The following is a 25,725-nucleotide window of genomic DNA, read 5'->3' on the forward strand; positions in this document are numbered from 1 at the left end:
GGCCCTGTCAATCTAGTGTAGCAGGGCGTGGCCAGAGTTGGGATAACGGAGCCTCTAGGGACAACGCCCCCCTGCTCCTAGGGGCTAATTAGCATATTATAAAAGTTATATTTCTGGAGTAACGGGGGGCATAGATAAAAGTAGGAATAGGCTAATTAGGTTCAGATGACATTAGCACATTGCTAATGTCAGCTAGTAGTGATGGACGAACATCTGCCGGGACAGTTCGCGAACACGATCAAATGTTCGCGAACCGCAAGTTCACGGCGGGTCCCATTTATTTTAATGGCAGGCGAACCTGAAAAACCTTAAGCTCATATTTGCAGCCAAGAAATAATTACTAGAAGTGCACAAATAGTCCCACAACATGGACAGTGACATACCAGATGTATTATTAGAATTTGCGATCTGCATTAATTATTTTTTTAAATGCGAAATATAAGCAATATAATTTTTGCATACGCGCATGCGCACACCAGTTATAATTATTTTTTCCAATACTGTTTGTCACTGTGTGTAGCAGAGGGAACGCAGCAAAACAGCAAACAAATGCTGCTGTACCCAAATACACTATAAAGAAAGTATATTATTGGTATATAACACCCCACTTCTATCAGTTTTTTTGGGGGGCGACTGGTATATCACACCAGTTATAATAATTTTTTCCAATACCGTTTGTTACTCTGTGTATCAGAGGGAACGCAGCAAAACCGCAAACAAATGCTGCTTTACCCAAATGCACTATATAGAAAGTATATTATTGGTATATAACACCCTGCTTCAATCTGTTTTTTTGGTGGGCGACTGGTATATCACACCAGTTCTAATTATTTTTTTCTAATTGCGTTTGTCACTCTGTGTAGCTGCAGTATCGCTGCAGAACCGCTCACCACTGCTGCACAATACAAATCCACTATATTATGCTTTATATGTTAGAAAGTTTATTATAAGTGTATTACACCCCTCTGTACTGCACACCTATCAATAGTACACCTATACCAGTCCTTAAAAGGACTTTTGTGGACCTATTTGATAGTGTTTGGTGTCCCTAACAGTCCGTCCCTGCTCCACACAGCAACCTCTCCCTACACTGGCAAAAGACTGAATGTAAAATGGCACCCAGATCAGGTCTATTTATAAGGTAGGGGGTATGTCCATGTGCTGAAACCTCTCAATTGGCTGTTCTGTACCACCTGATGGATGTGTCATGAGTCAAAGTTCTTCACAATGTAAAATAAAATGGCAGGCGCGAATATTGCCATATGTTCGCATAATCGGCGAATCACGAACGAGCAAAGTTCGCCGCGAACCGACCACTGGGCGAACCGCAAGACTATCACTATCAGCTAGTTTAATAGGGTTAATTCTGGTGACAGAAACCCTTTAAGAGTTCAATCAGCAATCAGTGACTGACAGCCTTTACTGTAAGACTGTGCATATATATCAGTCTGCAGAAATCCTCCTGTTCTATAACATGCTGCCTGAAGATTGGATTGTATTTTCGATGTAACAGGTGGACATTAGAGTCTGTTTTAGGGCTCTTTCACACTTGCGTTGTCCGGATCCGGCGTGCACTCCATTTGCCGGAGGTGCCCGCTGGATCCGGAAAAACGCAAGTGAACTGAAAGCATTTGAAGACAGATCCGTCTTCAAAATGCGTTCAGTGTAACTATGGCACCCAGGACGCTATTAAAGTCCTGGCTGCCATAGTAGTAGTGGGGAGCAGGGGAGCAGTATACTTACCGTCCGTGCGGCTCCCAGGGCGCGCCAGAATGACGTCAGAGCGCCCCATGCGCATTGATGACGTGTCCATGCAATCACGTCATCCTTGTGCGTGGGGCGCCCTGACGTCACTCTGGAGCGCCCGGGGAGCCGCACGGACGGTAAGTATACTGCTCCCCCGCTCCCCACTACACTTTACCATGGCTGCCAGGACTTTAGCGTCCTGGGAGCCATGGTAACCATTCAGAAAAAGCTAAATGTCGGATGCGGCAATGCGCCGAAACGATGTTTAGCTTAAGGCCGGATCCGGATTAATGCCTTTCAATGGGCATTAATTCCGGATCCGGCCTTGCGGCAAGTGTTCAGGATTTTTGGCCGGAGCAAAAAGCGCAGCATGCTGCAGTATTTTCTCCGGCCAAAAAACGTTCCGGTCCGGAACTGAAGACATCCTGATGCATCCTGAACGGATTTCTCTTTATTCAGAATGCATTAGGATAAAACTGATCAGGATTCTTCCGGCATAGAGCCCCAACGACGGAACTCTATGCCGGAAGAAAAGAACGCAAGTGTGAAAGGGCCCTTAAAGCCTCACTTATAAACTGTTGACATACAGACTTTATTGATAAGTTTCAACTCAGCCCTATTTGTTTTTGTGAGCTACAATGAATATGACACCTTTATAGTCACAAAGGTCACTCACAACTGTGCTCTCTTTAACCTTACAGCAATCAATGACAAACCCTTCTCCAGCTAAAGCATTTCTGGCAAACTCCTCATTATATTTGAGATAATGGAACTTGTGTTTCCCGACAGTGATATATGTGGTGTCTAAATCTCCAATTAATATGAAGTGCCCTCCCGGTTTCAGTAACTTTGAGCATTTCTTGAGATGTCTGATGTATTCAACTTTGTCTTTGCTGATAACATCTAGGAGCCAAGCACTGATGAGACAATCGGCTAGCGGTAATACTATCGGATCCGTCAGATTGTCTTTTTGCAGGTTACATTTTAAAACATGTTTCATTGTTGCTCTCACTTTGTCTTCTTTGTCCTGTTCCAGGTGACTGACAGAAATGAGAAAATGAAGAAAGTGATTATCTTACAATCAACACAAAGAAGTCAGCATTAGAAATGAGTGAAATCATTCTAAACAAAATGGATTCGAAGCAGACGTTTTGGCGATTTGATTTGACCAATGCACGCAAAATGGTGTATGTCGTTTTACAGATCAAATTCAGTACACTTGTGAGGGTAACAGCAAAGGGAAGATGAAGGATCACATGACCCTGAGTGGGACCTTGGCATGTGAGCTTGCACTCAGTCTCTCAGTCATGTGTGAGGGAACATAATAATTGGTCTATTAAACACTATGTAAGGGTCCAACAGAAACAGCATTTTGAACTCAGCCACTGATGTTAGGAGACATGTCTTTCACAGACACAGCTATTAGACACACATACATTGTAGGGTCTTAAAGGGATGGTGTTAGGAAGTGAGTAAATATATTTAGGCAAAAAGAATGAATTTATTAATGGAGTGGCTTTTAGCACTATGGATAGGTTGAGTTAGTGTTGTGTGGGTGTCTTCTCTTTCAAAAACCTGTTGCAAATTTTCTACAGTTAATGTGTACAGATTAGAGACGAGCAAACCCTTTGAGATTCGGTTTGGTTCTGATTTGCAGAATTTTTTAAAAAGTTCAGTTTGGACCCGATTCCATTTGGTCCGAACCAAAGTGGCTCCAATGGCCCTGGAAATTGGTATATACCACCCTCTAGTCTCCTAGGACTCAGAATTTATAGGAAAACATGATATCTTGTATTGTTAAATTTTTATGAATTTTAACTTTTTCTCTCTCTCCTCCCTCCCTAAGCTCTTGAATGCAATGGCAGAGTGACACTAACAAACATAGCTGTGGGTAGATGCATGTTTTACAGCATTAACAAGCAATGTGTTTAAAAAAAATACTGTGACACCGTATGTGTTATGCTTTTTCATATTCCAAAGCTTCCAAAAAGTGTCTTCCTCGGGGACGGATGGTGTTATGGGATTAAAAATCCAAAAATTATGCATTTATAGGGTTGGTAATGCTTGGAGTGCTAATTGTCTGAAGAAAAAGTGGCTCCCTTTTAAATGGGAGCAACTATACAGTGTGGATGTGGAAAGGGTAAGGTATTATAGGTATGTGGATGCAATAGTAGCAACAGCAGAAGCAACTTAACATGGAACATCCAAAAAGTCTGTGGGGATTAGTAGTAGTGATAGTAGTAGCAGTAGTAGTAATTTTAGTGACAGATGCTTAACGTTAATAATAGTGGCAGTAGCGGATTCGCAGTGAAGAATAGCAGCTGTGGTGGTGGTGACAGCAGCCATATGGTACATGTTTTCAGGAAGGCCGACAGAGGCAGTTGCACGATGAAGGTAGCAGCAGCAGCAGTATTTAACAAGATGGTATGAAGGCAATATGATGGTAGGCAGGAAGGCAGCCAGACAGCAGCGGTAAGATAGGGCACCATCAGCAAGGCTAGAACTATTCATCAAATTTGAATGGATAGGTAAGCACTCAACCACCATGGAGCAGGCACAATATTTAATATGAGATATAGGTACAATAAAATTAGAATAAAATACACTCTAAAATTACTAAAATAGTATAAAACTAGAATATAACTAAAACACACTATATAGAAATTGAATTCACGTTCCAACAGATAATGTCCTTTTCAACTGATATCAATGTTGAATGGCCGGCACCTGTATCCTTTGGTGTAACATTAAGAATAAAAAGTTAATACTTCACCTGAAGTGAGCCGGATTTCTCTTCTTTGTTCTTTGGATTTCACCGCACCCAGGTGCGGCATCCGTGCACCACAGGTGATTCAACCATTGCAGGTGAGAGCTGCCTTACAATTTTCCTTTGGTGTAACAGTACATCCAAAAAATTTTGCGAATGAATCGCAAGTAACAATAGTCCTATATTCGGTTGGTATAGCAAGTCAGTGGTTGCCACTGCACACTCGCCTGACCTATGGATAAGGGATCTTCACACTAGCTAGTGTGCATTCAAATATATTTTCAAGTTAATTGTTACTTTTATTGGTAGCAACTAGTGTTGAGCGCGAATATTCGAATATCAAATTTTTTGGGCGAATATCGGCACTTCGCTAATTCGTGAATATTTCGAATATAGTGATATAAATTCGATATTTCGAATATTCTTTTTTGCGATTATATGACTGCTTTTTAAAAAAAAAAAATAGAATAATTATAATACCTGATAATTATTATAATTATTCTATTTATAAAAAAAAAGCTAAGTAATATAATCGCATAGCGAATTAAACTTAGCTGTCTCTATAGTAAACTTTCCTATATGATTGCTAGAATTAGCGAAGTTGATGAATGGGTAGCTAAAACGAAGATGCAGAATACTTCGTTATCTTCGTTTTGTGGAATATGACGAATACATTCGTTATATTCGTTTTGTGGAATATGACGAATACATTCGTCATATTCGCTAATTCTACCAAGCCAACCATAGTAAACCAGGTCCAAGTTGAAATCGCAATTCGATTAATTCAAGTTATAATAATCGAATTTCGATTTTAACTTAGCACTGCTATAGTCCACATTAGGCTAGAATTAAATATAGCAGTGCTAAGTTAAAATCGAAATTCGATTATTATAACTTGAAATAATCGAATTGCGATTTTTCATGTAATTCTCAAATCCGACAGTACATTCTAGTATATGGAGATGTTCCCATGGTGATGGGGACGCTCCATGAGCACGGAAGTCGGCAGAAGCGGCAACGGGCACTGACTGGAGCAGCCAGGAAGCCAGAAATCCAAAGGACAGGTAAGAACAACTTTAGGGAAGTGGGAAAGAAAAAAATATAACAATAAAAAAATATAGTTATAATAATCGAATTTCGATTTTAACTTAGCACTGCTATATTCCATATTAAGCTAGAATTAACGAATATGGAATATAGCAGTGCTAAGTTAAAATCGAAATTCGATTATTATAACTTGAATTAATCACATTGCTATTTCAATAGGAGAGTAGCCTTTAAGTTAAAATCGCAATACGCGATTATTTAAATCGCATATTAATCGCGATAACAAGTATAATGACGAATATTCGATTTCGACGAATATAAAACGAATATTCTATCGAATATTCGCGAATTTCGTCGAAATCGAATATGGCACCTGCCGCTCATCACTAGTAGCAACCTTTGCGTTTGGATATAACATTGCATCCACCACAATCGCATCCAAAAGAGGTACAAATGATTATGTTGCCGCACTATACTGGTAACATGCAGATAATCGGTTGCTCACTGAGCACTCACCCAACCTGCTGATGTGTAGTCCTCACACTGGCTAGTGTGCGCTCAGATGTATATTCTCAAGGTGGTTTTGAACCTGTGTTCCAGTGAAAACTTTCAGGTTGCCTTCACTGCCTCTCTGTCCCAATCTGCATGCAGTTAGCACAAGAGTTGAAGTGCAGGTTGTCACGAGGGTGTCAAGAGCCACGCCTGACTCCGTTGTACCCGGGGTCAGGAGGTTGCAGCGGTTGGCTGCGCGCTCTATGTAAGATAGGGCTGTTTCCTTATGGTAGCTTTCTGGGTTTGCTTTGCAAACCCTTTTGGCTCACTCAGGGATCCATAGCTCCTTCTCCTCAGCTGTTCCTTGTCCAGCACTCCCAAACCTCCTTATATTCCCCTCTCACACTTCTCTGGTTGCCAGATATAGAGCTTCCTGCCTGGACATCTATTCTGACGCTCTGGAGCTGTGTTACTGCGTTCTCTGGTTGTTGATCCAGAACGCTACCCTCCGGATCCCTGTTGGACCTTTGTGGACTGCTGTGGTCGCCCACCTGGGTGTATGTGTTTGTCTGTGTTGTCTGTCCTCTCCCTGGTGTTTCCCTCTTAGTTCAGTGGTGCGGACTAGCGATCCCACCGGCCCGTTCACTATCTAGGGCTCATTTCAGGGAAAGCCAGGGTTTAGGCACGTGATCGCCGCATGGGTGAGTAACCCGTCTAGGGACGTCAGGGCAGTCAGGTGCCAGCTGCAAGGTGAGTCAGGGGTCACCACCTTACCCTCTCACTTGGGCAGGGCTTTCCCTTTTCCCTCCCTGTGCGTGACGCCGGTCATTACATTATATCTGGCCCTTATTTTTGTGTAGGTAAAAAATAAAATAAAATTTAAAAAAAAAACATTTTTTTTACCTACTTAGAATCCAGTATGGATCAAATTGCTGCTCTGTCCAAACAATTTCATGGCCTGTCTTTGGAGGTGGCAGGATTGAAGGCGTCGGTCCTCCACCAACAGCAGCAATTACAACTGACCGCAAACCCAGCGGTTGCTACTGGTAACCAGGTGGTTGCGGAACCCAAGGTCCCTCTCCCTGACAGATTTTCTGGGGGAAGGGACAAGTTTTTGACATTCCGTGAGGCCTGTAAATTATACTTTATATCTATCGAATATTCGATAAAAATTATTGAAAGATTATATTCGGATAATCGTAGAGTTAAAATCGCATGGCCATGCTTCAATTGTTTGTGGAATCTTTCATAGCATTGTTATCCAGCACCAGACGCGTTTCGAAGTCTAGCTGACCTCTTCCTCAGTGGTTATACTCTGTATGCTTAGATCTCACTCTTTATACTCTACTAGGTGTTAAGTAAATTATGGAAAACAGATTCCAAGGAGAGCCATTTGGTCATAAATAAATCCCGGATTAGTGGATTTCAAAAAAGGGCAAAATCGATTTTGATGCGATTTTTCAAATACATGCGATTTTTTCGACAGAGGCATTTTTATCGCCAACACTTCTGAATCCAACTAGTGTTCATTCTCATGTGTCAGATGTTCTATTTTGGATATTTTTTTTGGAATATATATTTTTTTCGAATATTTAATTTAAATTTATTTATTTTTTTTCGAATATTTTTTCGAATCGATTTTTCTTGCGATTTTCTTCAATGCGTTTTTTCGATGCTTTTTTTGGTGATGCGTTTTTTTTCTCCAGATGCGTTTTTGTTGCCTATACTGCTGGTTTGGTCATCTGATTCATTCTAATGCACCAAAATGATTAAAAATACTTTTATTCCTACAATATATATAAAAATATATAAAATATATATTTAAAAAAATACGTATAAAAAAAATACACAATTTGGGATATGGACTTGATTGATGAGTGATTGACATCCGGGATCCTGCTGGTGTAATGGGATGGAGGCCTGCCTCCGAGGGGACCGCAGTGCCAACTTAATATCCACACCGCGGTCTTACGTCAGAATCAAGCGCCCACCCCCTCACAGGAAACCGAAGATCTCTAGCTCAGCATTAAGACCTGCTGGAAATAAAGTCCCGAACTCATAGATTCGTCTAGATTCAATCCTGGACATCCGGTGGATATGATCACCTCCCCTCCAGTGTCGATCTACCTTCTCCAGCGCCGCAAATGTCAGTTTAGTGGGGTCTTTGTTATGAAATTTTTTAAAATGTCTCGACAAAGAATGTTTGTCGAACCCATTTTTATTCTTAGTTATATGTTTGGATATCCTTGTTTTTAGTAACCATTTTGTTCGTCCGATATATTGTTTCTGACATGGGCACTGGATAATGTTGATGACACTGGAGGAGTTGCAGGATAAACTGTCCCTAATTTTCCAGGAGAACTGATTTTGTGTGGATGTCACTTCTAATGTTTTTTTTATGGAATACTGTGTGTTTACATGCAATGCATCTCCCACATCTAAAGAAACCATTTATGTTTGTCCAATTTTGGAACATAGAGGTTTTCTTTACTTTTTGTTGCTTGACGGAGGGCGCTATTTTTAGGCCAAGATTAGGCACCTTCGTAAAAGATATCAGAGGGACCTTTGGAATCAAATGGCCTACTTTTTTGTCGTCCAATATATAATGCCAATGTTGTTTTAAAATATGTTGGACTTTCTTATAATGTGCATTGAATGGTAGAATAACTCTCAATTCCGTTTCTTTCGATGTTGTATTTGTATTCTCATTTTTATCGGAGAAGAAAGTTTTTCTCTCTAACTTCTTAACCCGATCCAATGCGCTATTAACTATTTCTTCGAGGTATTTTTTATAAATAAATTGGTCTTTCATTCTTATTGCCTCTTCCTCAAATTTGCTCTCATCTGTGCAGTTTCTTTTAATCCGACGGAACTGCCCCACCGGAATATTAATTAACCAATTTGGCAGATGACAGCTAGAAAAAAGTATAAGACTATTCTTGGACGTTGGTTTCTGAAAGGTGCTACATGTAAACGTATTATCTCGTCTAGCAATTTGTAAATCTAAGAATTCTGTATTTGTATTATTCACATTTGATGTGAAGATCAGATTCCTTGTATTATTATTTATTTATTTTAAAAAATCCCTCAAAGTGTTTTCTGTGCCTTTCCAGATGAATATTACATCATCTATGTAGCGCCGCTATAGGGCCAGGTCTGCCCCCAGCCTTGGCCCTATAGTAACACGTTCCTAGTCGGCCAGAAATAAGTTAGCATAACTGGGGGCGAACCTGGTCCCCATGGCGGTGCCACGTTTCTGGAGGAAGTAATCCCCCTCAAAGAAAAAATAATTATAGTTTAAAATGTACCCTATATCTTCCACTTTAAAATCTATTTGGAGGAGATCTAATGAGTAGGGATGAGCGAACCCGAACTGTATAGTTCGGGTTCGTACCGAATTTTGGGGTGTCCGTGACACGAACCCGAACATTTTCGTAAAAGTCTGGGTTCGGGTTTGGTGTTCGGCGCTTTCTTGGCGCTTTTTGAAAGGCTGCAAAGCAGCCAATCAACAAGCGTCATACTACTTGCCCCAAGAGGCCATCACAGCCATGCCTACTATTGGCATGGCTGTGATTGGCCAGTGCAGCATGTGACCCAGCCTCTATTTAAGCTGGAGTCACGTAGCGCCGCACGTCACTCTGCTCTAATCAGTGTAGGGAGAGGTTGCAGCTGCTGTTAGGGTGAGATTAGGCAGTGATTAACTCAGCAAAAACACTTAATTCAGTGATCGATCTACAGCTGTGGAACATTGAACTGCTGCTATTTAATTGCTCACTGTTTTTAGGCTGCCCAGAGCGTTTTTATGTCATTTTTTTCTTGGGTGATCGGCGGCCAATTTGTGTCTTGTGGTGCGCCAGCACAAGCTGCCACCAAGTCCATTTAACCATCAATAGTGTGGTTATTTTTTTGCTATATCCTACATCAGGGGCTTGGCTGTGCTTGCTATTTTATTGAGGGGTAAAATACAATTGCCAAAATAGCAGTACCCTAAATCTGGTGTTTCAGCTGTGGCTAGCCAATTGTAATACTGTCTGCTGTCTGGCAAAGGATATATTTTTGTTCTGGGTTGAAATACAATTCCCAAGTTAGCAATTCCCTAAATCAGTGGTTTCTGCTGTATCAGGCCAAGTTTAAATCGATCCATAAAAGGGTATATTAGATTTAAGGTACGGATAGTGTCATCCTCAATAACTTCACACGCTACCGTGCATTTCCAAGTTTTATTCTGTCCGTAAACGTATACCTGTCACCCAGCTCATAAATAATAGGCCTAAAATTTATATTCAGCTAAATCTGTGGTTATTGCTGTGGCTGGTCAATTCATTTAGTGTCCGCCAAAGCACAGTTTTTGTTCTGGGTTGAAATACAATTCCCAACTTAGCAATTCCCTAAATCAGTGGTTTCTGCTGTATCAGGCCATCTTTAAATCTATCTATAAAAGGGTATATTAGATTGAAGGTGCGGATAGGGTCATCCTCAATAACTTCACACGCTACCGTGCATTTCCAAGTTTAATTCTGTCCGTAAACGTATACCTGTCATCCAGGGCCTAAATACTAGGCCTACAATTTATATTCAGCTAAATCTGTTGTTACTGCTGTGCCTGTATTAGTGTAATACGGTACCTAAATAGATAGCCAGATAGTGTTAGGTGTCTGTAAAAAAAAGGCCTGAATTTGAATTCAATACATTGGGACAAATAATTTTTTTCTTATTGTGGTGAACGGTAACAATGAGGAAAACATCTAGTAAGGGACGCGGACATGGTCGTGGTGGTGTTAGTGGACCCTCTGGTGCTGGGAGAGGACGTGGCCGTTCTGCCACAGCCACACGTCCTAGTGAACCAACTACCTCAGGTCCCAGTAGCCACCAGAATTTACAGCGATATTTGGTGGGGCCCAATGCCGTTCTAAGGATGCTAAGGCCTGAGCAGGTACAGGCATTAGTCAATTGGGTGGCCGACAGTGCAGCCAGCACGTTCACATTATCTCCCACCCAGTCTTCTGCAGAAAGCGCACAGATGGCGCATGAAAACCAAGCCCATCAGTCTGTCACATCACCCCCATGCATATCAGGGAAACTGTCTGAGCCTCAAGTTATGCAGCAGTCTCTTATGCTGTTTGAAGACTCTGCTGGCAGGGTTTCCCAAGGGCATCCACCTAGCCCTTCCCCAGGGGTGGAAGAGATAGAATGCACTAACGCACAACCACTTATGTTTCCTGATGAGGACATGGGAATACCACCTCAGCACGTCTCTGATGATGACGAAACACAGGTGCCAACTGCTGCGTCTTTCTGCAGTGTGCAGACTGAACAGGAGGTCAGGGAGGAAGACTGGGTGGAAGACGATGCAGGGGACGATGAGGTCCTAGACCCCACATGGAATGAAGGTCGTGCCACTGACATTCAGAATTCGGAGGAAGAGGCAGTGGTGAGACCGAGCCAACAGCGTAGCAAAAGAGGGAGCAGTGGGCAAAAACAGAACACCCGCCGCCAAGAGAGTCCGTCTGCTACTGGCCACCGCCATCTGCGACCGAGCGCCCCTTCAAGGAGTTCCCTGGCGTGGCAGTTCTTCAAACAATGTGCTGACGACAAGACCCTAGAGGTTTGCACGCTGTGCCATCAGAGCCTGAAGCAAGTCATTAACGTTCTGAACCTTAGCACAACCTGCATGACCAGGCACCTGCATGCAAAGCATGAACTGCAGTGGAGTAAACACCTTAAAAACAAGGAACTCACTCAGGCTCTACCTGCTACCTCTTCTGCTGCTGCCGCCGCCTCTGGAGGAACGTTGGCACCTTCCGCCCAGCAAACAGAGGATGTAGCACCAACACCACCACCTCCGTCACCAAGCATATCAACAATGTCACACGGCAGCGTTCAGCTCTCCATCTCACAAACATTTGAGAGAAAGCGTAAATTCCCACCTAGCCACCCTCGATCCCTGGCCCTGAATGCCAGCATTTCTAAACTACTGGCCTATGAAATGCTGTCATTCAGGCTGGTGGACACAGACAGCTTCAAACAGCTCATGTCGCTTGCTGTCCCACAGTATGTTGTTCCCAGGCGCCACTACTTCTCCAAGAGAGCCGAGCCTTCCCTGCACAACCAAGTATCCGATAAAATCAAGTGTGCACTGCACAACGCCATCTGTGGCAAGGTCCACCTAACCACAGATGCGTGGACCAGTAAGCACGGCCAGGGACGCAATATCTCCCTAACTGCACACTGGGTAAATGTAGTGGCGGCTGGGCCCCAGGCGAAGAGCTGTTTGGCACACATCCTTCCGCTGCCAAGGATCGCAGGGCAACATTCTTTGCCTCCTGTTGCCTCCCCCTCCTACTCGGCTTCCTCCTCCCCTTCTTCCACCTGCTCATCCAGTCAGCCACACACCTTCACCACCAACTTCAGCACAGCCCGGGGTAAACGCCAGCAGGCCATTCTGAAACTCATATGTTTGGGGGACAGGCCCCACACCGCACAGGAGTTGTGGCGGGGTATAGAACAACAGACCGACGAGTGGTTGCTGCCGGTGAGCCTCAAGCCCGGCCTGGTGGTGTGCGATAATTGGCGAAATCTCGTTGCAGCTCTGGGACTAGCCGGTTTCCCTTGCCTGGCGCATGTGCTGAATTTGGTGGTGCAGAAGTTCATTTACAACTACCCCGACATGTCAGAGCTGCTGCATAAAGTGCGGGCCGTCTGTGCGCGCTTCCGGCGTTCACATCCTGCCGCTGCTCGCCTGTCTGCGCTACAGCGTAACTTCGGCCTTCCCGCTCACCGCCTCATATGCGACGTGCCCACCAGGTGGAACTCCACCTTGCACATGCTGGACAGACTGTGCGAGCAGCAGCAGGCCATAGTGGAGTTTCAGCTGCAGCACGCACGGGTCAGTCGCACTGCGGAACAGCACCACTTCACCACCAATGACTGGGCCTCCATGCGAGACCTGTGTGCCCTGTTGCACTGTTTCGAGTACTCCACCAACATGGCCAGTGGCGATGACGCCGTTATCAGCGTTACAATACCACTTCTATGACTCCTTGAGAAAACACTTAAGGTGATGATGGAAGAGGAGGTGGCCCAGGAGGAGGAGGAGGAGGAAGAGAGGTCATTTTTAGCACTTTCAGGCCAGTCTCTTAGAAGTGACTCAGAGGGAGTTTTTTTGCAACAGAAGAGGCCAGGTACAAATATGGCCAGCCAGGGCCCACTAATGGAGGACGAGGAGGACGAGGATGAGGAGGAGATGGAGGAGGATGAGGATGAAACATGTTCACAGCGGGGGGGCACCCAACACAGCTCGGGCCCATCACTGGTGCGTGGCTGGGGGGAAACGCAGAACGATGACGATACGCCTCCCTCAGAGGACAGCTTGTCCTTACCTCTGGGCAGCCTGGCACACATGAGCGACTACATGCTGCAGTGCCTGTGCAACGACAGCAGAGTTACCCACATTTTAACGTGTGCAGACTACTGGGTTGCCACCCTGCTGAATCCATGGTACAAAGACAATGTGCCCACCTTACTTCCTGCACTGGAGCGTGATAGGAAGATGCGCGAGTACAAGCGCACATTGGTAGACGCGCTACTGAGAGCATTCCCAAATGTCACAGAGGAACAAGTGGAAGCCCAAGGCGAAGGCAGAGGAGGAGCAAGAGGTCGCCAACGCAGCTGTGTCACGGCCAGCTCCTCTGAGGGCAGGGTTAGCATGGCAGAGATGTGGAAAAGTTTTGTCAACACGCCACAGCTAACTGCACCACCACCTGATACGGAACGTGTTAGCAGGAGGCAACATTTCACTAACATGGTGGAACAGTACGTGTGCACACACCTCCACGTACTGACTAATGGTTCGGCCCTATTCATCTTCTGGGTCTCCAAATTGTCCACGTGGCCAGAGCTAGCCTTTTATGCCTTGGAAGTGCTGGCCTGCCCGGCAGCCAGCGTTTTGTCTGAACGTGTATTCAGCACGGCAGGGGGCGTCATTACAGATAATCGCAGAGGCCTGTCTACAGCCAATGTGGACAAGCTGACGTTCATAAAAATGAACCAGGCATGGATCCCACAGGACCTGTCCATCCCTTGTGCAGATTAGACATTAACTACCTCCCCTTAACCATATATTATTGTACTCCAGGGCACTTCCTCATTCAATCCTATTTTTATTTTCATTTTACCATTATATTGCGGGGCAACCCAAAGTTGAATGAACCTCTCCTCTGTTTGGGTGCCGGGGCCTAAAAATATCTGACAGTGGCCTGTTCCAGCATTGTGTGACGTGAAGCATCATTCTCTGCTATGACATGAAGCCTGAATCTCTGCTATGGGACCTCTCTCCTCTGTCTGGGTGCCGGGGCCAAAATATCTGACAATGGACTGTTCCAGTTTTGGGTGACGTGAAGCATGATTCTCTGCTATGACATGAAGCCTGAATCTCTGCTATGGGACCTCTCTCCTCTTTCTGGGTGCCGGGGCCTATATATCTGACAATGGACTGTTCCAGTTTTGGCTGACGTGAAGCCTGATTCTCTGCTATGACATGAAGACTGATTCTCTGCTGACATGAAGCCTGAATCTCTGTTATGAGACCTCTTTCCTCTGTCTGGGTGCCAGGGCCTAAATATATGACAATGGACTGTTCCAGTTTTGGCTGACGTGAAGCCTGATTCTCTGCTATGACATGAAGACTGATTCTCTGCTGACATGAAGCCTGAATCTCTGTTATGGGACCTCTCTCCTCTGTCTGGGTGCCGGGGCCTAAATATATGACAATGGACTGTTCCAGTTTTGGCTGACATGAAGACTGATTCTCTGCTATGGGACCTCTCTCCAATTGATATTGGTTATTTTTTATTTATTTTATTTTTATTTTAATTCATTTCCCTATCCACATTTGTTTGCAGGGGATTTAACTACATTTTGCTGCCTTTTGCAGCCCTCTAGCCCTTTCCTGGGCTGTTTTGCAGCCTTTTTACTGCCGAAAAGTTTGGGTCCCCATTGACTTCAATGGGGTTTGGGTTCGGGACGAAGTTCGGGTCGGGTTCGGATCCCGAACCCGAACATTTCCAGGAAGTTCGGCCGAACTTCTCGAACCCGAACATCCAGGTGTTCGCTCAACTCTACTAATGAGCCATCTAAAATTAACTGGGATTTGATCGCCTCCATCCCTTGTTGATGGTCTATGACTGTATATAGGGATTGGACATCTAATGTCACCATAATCCAGTCATTTTGGATTTCCAGTTTTTCAAGGGTCTGTATAATATGTGTGGTATCCTTGATATAGGAACTCATCTTCTTGACCACAGGTTGTAGCAGAGTACCAATGTACTTAGAAAGATTAGATGTTAGCGATCCTATCCCCGATATTATGGGACGGCCAGGGGGGTCTTTAGGATTTTTTTGCATCTTATGCAGGCAGTAAAAGACAGGCAGTCTTTGCTGCGTGCCCAAGATAAAATCATGTTCTTGTTTGGACAATATACCTGCATTCAAGCCTTTCTCACAATATTCCTTCAAGGTTCCGTGGAAATCCTCCACAGGATCTTTTCTAAGTTTCTGATATGTATTAGTATCAGACAATTGGCTACCACATTCCTTCTTGTAGTATACTGTGTCAAGGATCATCACTGCCCCTCCTTTATCCGCCGGGCGTATCGTTAATGTCGGCTTATTTCTGAAGCTGTTTAATAGCCTGTATTTCCGTATTATTTAGATTAGGCTTCCTCACATAACCTTCTTTTATTTTTTGTAGGTCGCATTCAACGCTTTTTTGAAATGTAGCTATTTCATAGCTAATCTCATTCCTTGGGAATTTTATGGATTTGTTCCGTAAATTTGTATGTTTTATAGAATCTTGTTCACTTCTATCTGCTTGGACAGATATCGGATTTTTTAAATGATATTTTTTTAAACAGAGTTTTAGAATAAATTTCTGAATACCAACATATGTATCAAACTTATAACGGGGTTTTGGGGGCGCCCCCTAGTATCTATGGGGTCCCTAACCCTAGTTAACTCACTATGCCTGACAGGCGGATCCTGAGCCTCCGCTATCTGGGAGTTGGGGTACATGTCTGCGGCAGTGCCTCCACCCAGTGGAGCATCCGGGGTAGGGATGTGAGGCTCCACTGGGAACATACTTGGTGCAAATGAGACTGACACAGCCTAACTGGAATTAACTTTATATAGTGCGTAACAAAATGAACCAACATACATAGAAAAATACAATAGAGTAACACAAATAACAGGGTAATGTGGATTCTTCCTCACCCACCCACTAGCACACCTGCGTCCCACCCCCTATCTTCGCCCTAATGGCCGTTGGTGCACATAGGAGAGTTGGGGCCCTTATAAGCTCTTGCTCCGCAGGGTCACTGAAGCAGCCTAAGCTGTGTAATGTCCGTCACTGGACCTCAGAGTCTTTATTGTGAGTGAGGAGACAGGTGCCCTGTGGTGATACAGGGAGAGGTTTGACTTACCCTCACAACACCATTAACCAGGCCAGTCCGCAGCAATGGAGTAAGTTCTCTCCGCCAGGTTCTATCTCTGTGCTGCAGTCTCTCAATGCCAGACCCATGTCCTCTCTCTGGCTGAGCAAATCGTAGCTTCTAGAAACTTTTCCAGGACCTTCCTCCTTAGAGCTGTGCAGCCAGCGTCGTTTTAGGACCTGCGATGATGTCACTAACCATGTGACTCATTTCAGCCAGTCATGTGATCAATGCTCAATGTCTTATTAACAGCATACTGAGTCCATCTACTGGGCATTTCAGATAACGCAGCCGGTGTAACTTCACAGGGTTACATGCTCCCCCTTGAAAAATACTTGCCTTCCACTGGCAAGTCCTAGCCAGGGGGCTTAACAAAAATTCAACAGAAAAATGTTTAGCATACATACAGTACAGTTGGCACAGTAATATCCTAGCTAGCTATTTATTTAGGGTAAAGAGTCACTAACATTTACCACTTCAGCTAGTGCATGTAGGAAAGTGGCCATTTTAGATGCTGCTTGTGTCAGCGGGGCATAACTGGGCTCTCCTATATTATCATAAACTAAGGCCCTAGGGGGTTGCCGCACTCTGGTACTGTGTCTCAGTTCTCGCTGTGGGAGAGGATCTTGGGACATCAACTGTGGGACTTCGACTCCTGCCTTCGAAGTAGAGTCTCTAAGGGAAGTTCCAGGCACAAAACATGGGCTTTCTGGATTCAACCTTGGAGAACTTTGTGACCCAGGAGAGGTTCCGGGACTTTGTGGAACCACCGGAGTTAAAGGAGGCAATTGCTGTGTTTCTTCTGCGGGTGATGACCACCACTGATCCTCTGCACTGGGAGTTCCCGGGGTCTCCTCTGGCCCATTTCCAGGATTCTCTGCTGGGTTTTCCTCCAGTTCTTCACTACTCTCTTCCTCTTCATCAGCATACACAACTGGAAGCAGATGGTTTCTATGCCAAGCCTTTATTCGGCCCTCCGGGCCCCTAATGTTGTACACTGGCAGTCCTTCCAGTTTGGACACAACCTCAAACAGGGTATCTTTCCATCTGTCAGCCAGTTTGTGTTTTCCAGGCACACCTAGATTCCGGAGAAGAACTTTATCCCCTGCTTGAATCTCCCGATATCTCTCCTTAGAATCATACCTTCTTTTGTTCCGTTCTTCCATTTTTGCTGCAGCTTGGGTGGCCAACTCATAGGCCCGATGAAGGTTTTGTTTGAGGTTCCTCACATATTGAAAGTGTGAAGTTGAATCTGTTCCATCAGGAGACACTCCCAAACGGACATCTATCGGTAATCGAGCTTCTCTTCCGAACATTAGGAAATAGGGTGAGAACCCTGTAGATTCATGCCTTGTACAGTTGTATGCGTGGACCATGGCTTCCACATGTTTACTCCAAGACCGTTTCTCGACTTGTTTGAGAGTCTCTAGCATATCTAGGAGGGTCCTATTGAACCGTTCTGGCTGTGCATCACCCTCCGGATGATAAGGTGTGGTTCTGGACTTCTGCACCTGCAACATGTCCAACAGCTCCTTGATCAACTTACTCTCAAAGTCTCTACCTTGATCAGAGTGTATCCGATTGGGTAGTCCATAGTGAATAAAATACTTCTGCCAAAGGACTTTGGCTACAGTCACAGCTTTTTGATCTTTAGTGGGGAAGGCTTGAGCATATCTGGTGAAATGGTCCGTTACCACCAGCACATTTCCAATTCCCGCTGTATCGCTCTCAATGCCGAGATAGTCCATGCACACAAGATCCATGGGTCCCGTACTTTTCAGATGACCCATAGGGGCAGCTCTCACAGGCAGGGTCTTCCTCTGGATACACCTCCTGCATGTCTTTACATGTTGCTCGACATGTTCCCTCATGCGAGGCCAATAGAACCGATCTTGTACTAGGCCATAGGGCTTGTCCACCCCGAGATGCCCATGTTGATCGTGGAGAGCTCTCAGGACCATGCCACGGTATCTGTGGGGTAGTACCAATTGTTTTCTGTCAGGGTGATCATGATACTTCACGACCCTATAAAGTACTCCATCTTCAAGATGTAGTCGGCTCAATTCTCTTCGGTATAATTCTCTTTGACTCACAGGTAGAGAAGTCAGCAATTTAGGATTCTTAGTCTTTATTGCTCTGATAACTATCCCAATATACCAGTCCTGCGCTTGAGTCTTCTTCTTGTCTTCTGTGGTTATACTGGACCACTGTTGAAGCATGACTGGAGCATGGAACACCTCAGGCACGGCTTCTGGAGAGTGGCTAATGGAGTCTATCCCTCTTAGCTCGGCAAATTCTTCTTGACTCTCGGCCACCACATACATCTGACAAAAGGCTCCTACCCCCGGCCCAGGGATCTCTTCCCACTCCTCTTCTTCTTGGCGAGGAGGGAGTCTAGGTCTGCGGGACAGGTCATCTGCGCTGACATTCTTGGGCCCAGGCTTGTACTTCAGGCTGAAACTGTAGCTTGACAAGGCAGCCAACCACCTATGTCCTGTGGCATCCAGCTTAGCTGTAGTCTGAATGTAGGTAAGTGGATTGTTGTCAGTCCTTACTTCGAATGTTGCTCCATACAAATAGTCATGTAGCTTATCCACGATGGCCCACTTGAGTGCCAGAAATTCCAATTTATGGACTGGATAGTTCTTCTCTGCACCTGTAAGACTTCTACGTATGTAAGTCACCGGCCTCAATCCTTCTGGATAACTTTGGTGCAGTACACCCCCTAGACCTTCCATACTGGCATCCACATGGAGGATATATGGTTTCTCAGGGTCTGCATAGGCTAAAACAGGAGCTTCTGTAAGTCTCTTCTTCAATGTCAGAAAGGCATCTTCACATCCTGAAGTCCATTTCTCTCCAAAGGGGTCTTTAGGATATGGTGCCTTAGCACCCTTTACGTCAGAGGTAATCTTCAGTAGATCATGTAACTCTCGAGCAATCTTTGAGTAGTCTTTCACGAACCTTCGGTAGTAACCACAGAATCCGAGAAAGGACCGCAACTCACTGATGTTATCTGGTCTTGGCCAATTCAACACTGCTTCAATTTTAGCAGGATCTGTGGCTACTCCTTCAGCGGAGACTATATGCCCCACATAAGTGACAGAGTTCTGGGCAAATCGGCATTTGTCCACTGATAGCTTTAGGCCTTCAGCTTGAAGTCAATCCAACACCTTTAGCAATCTTTGTTCATGCTCCTCTGGTGTCTTCCCGAAAACAATTAGGTCATCTAGATACACTAGACACTCTTTGGGATTCATATCCCCCACAGTTTTCTCCATCAGCCTCTGAAAAGTAGCAGGAGCTCCTGTGACTCCCTGTGGCATTCTGGTAAACTGGAAGAACCCCAAAGGGCAGATGAAAGCTGTATTTTCCTGATCCTCCTTCTTCATGGGTACCTGATAATATCCAGACCTCAAGTCAAGCAAACTGAACCACTGGCTGCCAGATAGGGCGTTCAGAAGATCCTCTATCCGGGGCAAAGTGTACTGATCTGGCACAGTCCTCTTGTTCGGCTATGTGTGGACTACCGTACTTTGAACTGAACCATTCTTTTTCCTCACTACCACAATAGGTGAGGCATAGGGGCTCCGAGACTCTGTGATGATGCCTGCTCCTTCCATCTGCTGGAGTATGTCCCGGACATCTTCCACATCTCGAGGGGGTATTCTTCTTGACCTTTCTCTGAAAGGAGTAGAATCAGCAAGTCTTATAGTATGGGTGGCACTCTTAGAACACCCCACGTCCATCTCTGCTCTGGAAAACACTCCCTCTCGTGTGACCAGTTTTGAACGAAGGCTGTCTTTCCACTCCTGTGGTAGAGGAGAATCTTCTAGATCAAAATCTAAAGGTGCTTTCACATGATCCTTCTGTTCTGCACTCACAGACATGATGGACGAAACTTGATCTAAAAGGTGTATCACACCAATCTTCTGATGACGATCAATCCGGATTTCTGTGGGGGTTAAATTCTGTACCATCACAGGAAAGCTCCGACACCACCTTTTCCGCCAATCCTTTACCTCAGGTATGATAGTCCACCCCTTCTTCTGATCCTCTTCAGGCAGAGACTCAATAAGGTATTGTCCAGTTCCCCCCAACATTTCATGGTGCATTGAGGCTATGGCTCGTAAGGTTTTGGTCTCACCAGGCTTCACAAATGCAGGTTCTGTTCCTGAATAGTGGCACAACCCTGGTTTTGTTTCAAGGGCTAGTCGTCTACACTCTTTCCCTAGGACAGGGCTGACCTCCATCAGTCGGTCTAAGGAGACATCTCCCACTTCTGTCAGATAGGCCTTGAATACATCCTGTACCATCTTTGCATTAGTACCCAATATTATTGGGGCACACACTTTCCTGGCTGCAGGGCATATCAAAGCTTCCAGCTCCATAGGACATATTATCCCAGTGTTTAACTGGGGAATAGTTATGGTCACTTTTATGCATCCCTCCACAGGTTGAGCTTGAGAACCAACGCCCCATAGCTGAAACTCTCCTGCAGGTTCCATAGGAATGTGTTTCAAATGACATTCATAGAAGTCTCGGTAGATAATGGTGACTTGAGAACCTGTATCTAGCAATGCTGAAGCCTGAATTCCTTCTACTTGCACGTGTATCAAAGATTTAGGCCCAATCTTGGCTCCTACAGATAAACCATATGTAGGCCGGGTCTTCCTTCGCTTGTAAGACCTGGTCATTTGAGTCTCCTCAAGCTCGGTTGCCAGCACCTCCACATCCACCTCCATGGAGTTCTCAGGGCACTCCCGCTGAAAATGCCCTGACTTTCCACATTTAAAGCAATCCCCTCGGCGGGGTGAATCCTCAGGAAACAGTTTTTTCTGAGTCTTCCTGTGTTGCCCCCCACTTCCAGGGGGAGGATCTGCTCTCTCTGGTGGTGACTTGCATAAGAACTCCAATTCAGCCACCTTCTTCCTAAGAGCTGACAGTTCTGTATCCTCTTTCTCCTTCTGTAGGGGTGGACACATCTGGTCTTCCAATCTCCTGGCTGTATTTATTAAGGTGGAATAAGGCAGGACTTTATCATCCAACTTGGCTCTCAGCAGAATCATAATTGGATTATTGATTAAACCACCTCTCTGAATTTGCTTAGATAGCCGAGCATCCAACACAGAGGCAGGAATTGCTCCTTTATGGAATAACTTTCCAAGCGATAGCTGTAACCGGTTGATATAGTCAGTGGCTTTTTCATGCTCCTTCTGCTTAGTGGCTAGGAACTTAACCAACAGATCATCCAAATCTTCTGATTTCCCATAAGCATCCTGAAAAACTTGTAGATAGTCGTGCACAGTAGCTTGCCCATTTACTCCCTTGTACAGTCTTATCATGTCTGTAGCGGGAAAACGAAGACTCTCCACCAACCGCTGTTTCTTTATGGTATCCGTACAAGACCATTCCTCCAACAACTGCATAGCATTATCCTTTCAGACCTCAAAAGGCTCTTCTCCTGAAGGAACAGGCTGATTCCCAGAAAACACCTTTAGTTTGCGGTAACTATGGGTGTGGTTTGCCGTCACTATGGCTTCTGAGAGTTTCTGGAGTATGTCCGATACATCACTACCTCCTGTAGGCGGGGTGCGGACTTCAGGGTTGTCTGGTTTCAGTAATGCTGTAGATGGATGAAATTCTGCTTTAGGAGTAATCATCCCCTGTTTCCTAGGAGGATGGGCAGCTTGTTTAGGAATGGCTCCGGCCTTTCCGGAGATGGGAGTCAGGAGCTTAGAATAATTTTCTGTGACATAATCTCTCTGTTCTAATTTAAAGGGTTGTTGCAGTGAGACCCTTTCTTTCTTATCAAGGAGAGCGTACACTAAAGAGCATCCTTCATCTGGGGCTCCATATAAATGAATGTTGGTAGGCATCTCATGGTCTCCCAAGTCCGTATGACAGTATATTAACATGTAAGTTTGGCCTTCAGAATCCTGCAGGATATCCCTGACGGTCACCATCCCTATTCCCAATCGAAGTTCTATACACAAGATGACGTGATTCATCTCACAGCAGGATGGGACTTTGCATAACATCACAGCTTGCTGTAATGGTACATTTCTTTGCTGGGCCCACTCTTTTGCAAAGGAGGGAGTGGCCTGAGGATTTAACCTATTCTCACTGGTTGTACCCCAATTCATCTCAGCAGTGCCTCCATATGTAACAGGGTTTTGGGGGCGCCCCCTAGTGTCTATGGGGTCCCTAACCCTAGTTAACTCACTATGCCTGACAGGCGGATCCCGAGCCTCCGCTATCTGGGAGTTGGGGTACATGTCTGCGGCAGTGCCTCCACCCAGTGGAGCATCCGGGGTAGGGATGTGAGGCTCCACTGGGAACATACTTGGTGCAAATGAGACTGACACAGCCTAACTGGAATTAACTTTATATAGTGCGTAACAAAATGAACCAACATACATAGAAAAATACAATAGAGTAACACAAATAACAGAGTAATGTGGATTCTTCCTCACCCACCCACTAGCACACCTGCGTCCCACCCCCTATCTTCGCCCTAATGGCCGTTGGTGCACATAGGAGAGTTGGGGCCCTTATAAGCTCTTGCTCCGCAGGGTCACTGAAGCAGCCTAAGCTGTGTAATGTCCGTCACTGGACCTCAGAGTCTTTATTGTGAGTGAGGAGACAGGTGCCCTGTGGTGATACAGGGAGAGGTTTGACTTACCCTCACAACACCATTAACCAGGCCAGTCCGCAGCAATCTCCTCTCACAGGATTCACCAGACGTCTGGACTCAGTGCTTGTCTTTGCCAGCGGTCCCTCTCTCAGCAGGCGTGATCTTGCGTGAAGTAAGTTCTCTCCGCCAGGTTCTATCTCTGTGCTGCAGTCTCTCAATGCCAGACCCATGTCCTCTCTCTGGCTGAGCAAATCGTAGCTTCTAGAAACTTTTCCAGGACCTTCCTCCTTAGAGCTGTGCAGCCAGCGTCGTTTTAGGACCTGCGATGATGTCACTAACCATGTGACTCATTTCAGCCAGTCATGTGATCAATGCTCAATGTCTTATTAACAGCATACTGAGTCCATCTACTGGGCATTTCAGATAACGCAGCCAGTGTAACTTCACAGGGTTACACTTATTATTTTTTTTGGTAGGGGCAAATTTCAAACCTTTCTCAAGGAGTTTTATCTGTGCATTTGTGAGTGTGGTGGAACTCAAATTAACTATTGAGCCCTGATCTATTTCTAATGGTGTCGTTTGTGGTGTGTTTTTCTTCCTTTTTCCTCTTCTCGTTTTCTTAATTCCGGATTGTGATAATTGTGTGTCTCCATAGGGAAGTGATTGTGAGTGGGTTCCTGGTATTGATTCCATTCTTGTGTTGTCCTGTATTGTGCTTTCTCTGGGGTGAATTGGTGATAATTTTTTTTTCTGTCTTAGATTGTATGTGTGTGCTGTGACTCTCTGCTTGTGATAATTCTTTTCTGGTGTTCTGTGTCTCGGTCGTGATCTGTGATGTGGCGGAGTTCGATCTAAAAAATGGTGTTCTGAAAGTGACTCATATCTGTTGCTGACAGGTATAGGATACCTGTCCAATCCATCTACCTTTTCAGTGTGTTGTGTAGAGGTTTCCCTTTTTGATGTGTTTTCTTCACATGTTGGCATTCGAAAATCACTCCTCTGTATATATAAATGTTTTTTTGTTTTCCTCTCAATGGTATCCACTTCGACTCTGTCCAAACTTTTACACAATTTCTCTTGCCAAGATTCAAATTCGCTATTTTTAGGTAATTTATCTACCATATCTTTTATTTTGTCTATTTTCTTGGTTAAATCCAATAAAACGTGGGATCTTCTTGTAATCACTAATTGGGTCAGTTCTATGGATTGGGAAAATAGTAGATCATTCCACTCCTTGTCAAACTCCTCTGAATTTAGATCTTGTGCAGGAGTCTTGACAATTAGGAGACCTTTTGGTATTTTCCCCAATTCAATGCACTGGGTTAATGAACGTATATTTCCCAATGTTGTCTTAATTGTTTGTGCAAAAGTCCCTCTAATTCCCTAAAGATTTCAGTCATTGATTTTTCTCCCATAATAGGGACATGATTGCGTTTATCAAAAATATAATTTTCTGCTTTTTGTTTTTTACTTTCGGCATGACTCCAGATGTCCATAGTCATAAAGGGGGAGCTCACTCACCTAAGGTGAAGTGGATAAGAATTTTGAAAAGGAATCGGAAAAGTGGCTCACCCCCCTATAGCTATGGATAGGTGCTTGAACCTAAAATTGAATCACCCTATTCAATACAAAAACACTAAGCAAATTTGAATGGATAGGTAAGCACTAAACCACCATAGAGCAGGCACAATATTTAATATAAGATATAGGTACAATAAAATTAGAATAAAATACACTCTAAAATTACTAAAATAGTATAAAACTAGAATATAACTAAAACACACTATACAGAAATAAGGTGCAGATTGAATTCACGTTCCAACAGATAATGTCCTTTTCAACTGATATCAATGTTGAATGGCCGGCACCTATATCCTTTGGTGTAACGTTACATCCAATAAATCGAGAAAAGTTTCGCGAGAAAAATCGAGAAAAAATTTTGCAAATGAATCGCAAGTAACAATAGTCCTATATTCGGTTATTATAGCAAGTCAGTGGTTGCCACTGCACACTCGCCTGACCTATTGATAAGGGATCTTCACACTAGTTAGTGTGCATTCAAATATATTTTCAAGTGAATTGTTACTTTTATTGGTAGCAACCTTTGCGTTTGGATATAACATTGCATCCACCACAATCGCATCCAAAAGAGGTACAAATGATTATGTTGCTGCACTATACTGGTAACATGCGGATAATCGGTTGCTCACTGAGCACTCACCCAACCTGCTGATGTGTAGTCCTCACACTGGCTGGTGTGCGCTCAGATGTATATTCTCAAGGTGAGTTTGAACCTGTGTTCCAGTGAAAACTTTCAGGTTGCCTTCACTGCCTCTCTGTCCCAATCTGCATGCAGTTCTCACGAGAGTTGAAGTGCAGGTTCACCTGATTCAGGCCTCTCCTTGTCTTTGCTGTTCCAGATTATTGAAAGATTATATTCAGATAATCGTAGAGTTAAAATCGCATGGCCATGCTTCAATTGCTTGTGGAATCTTTCATAGCATCGTTATCCAGCACCAGACGCGTTTCTAGCTGACCTCTTCCTCAGT

At 44.5% G+C, this 25,725-nt stretch overlaps 1 protein-coding gene across 1 annotated transcript in view; it reads right to left on the bottom strand.

The window, feature by feature from the left end:
• Positions 1–2,339: 2,339 nt before the first annotated feature.
• The window catches only part of LOC120999336 (nicotinamide N-methyltransferase-like), a 101,005-nt gene continuing 77,619 nt past the window's right edge, over positions 2,340–25,725 (bottom strand). The window contains exon 3 of the mRNA XM_040430207.1: positions 2,340–2,786. Within this exon, the coding sequence (XP_040286141.1) occupies positions 2,363–2,786 (424 nt within the window). The 3' untranslated portion in view covers positions 2,340–2,362. The remainder of the gene's footprint in view (positions 2,787–25,725) is intronic.

The sequence above is a fragment of the Bufo bufo genome, chromosome 1 (assembly GCF_905171765.1).
Source record: "Bufo bufo chromosome 1, aBufBuf1.1, whole genome shotgun sequence".
NCBI classification, from domain to species: domain Eukaryota; kingdom Metazoa; phylum Chordata; class Amphibia; order Anura; family Bufonidae; genus Bufo; species Bufo bufo.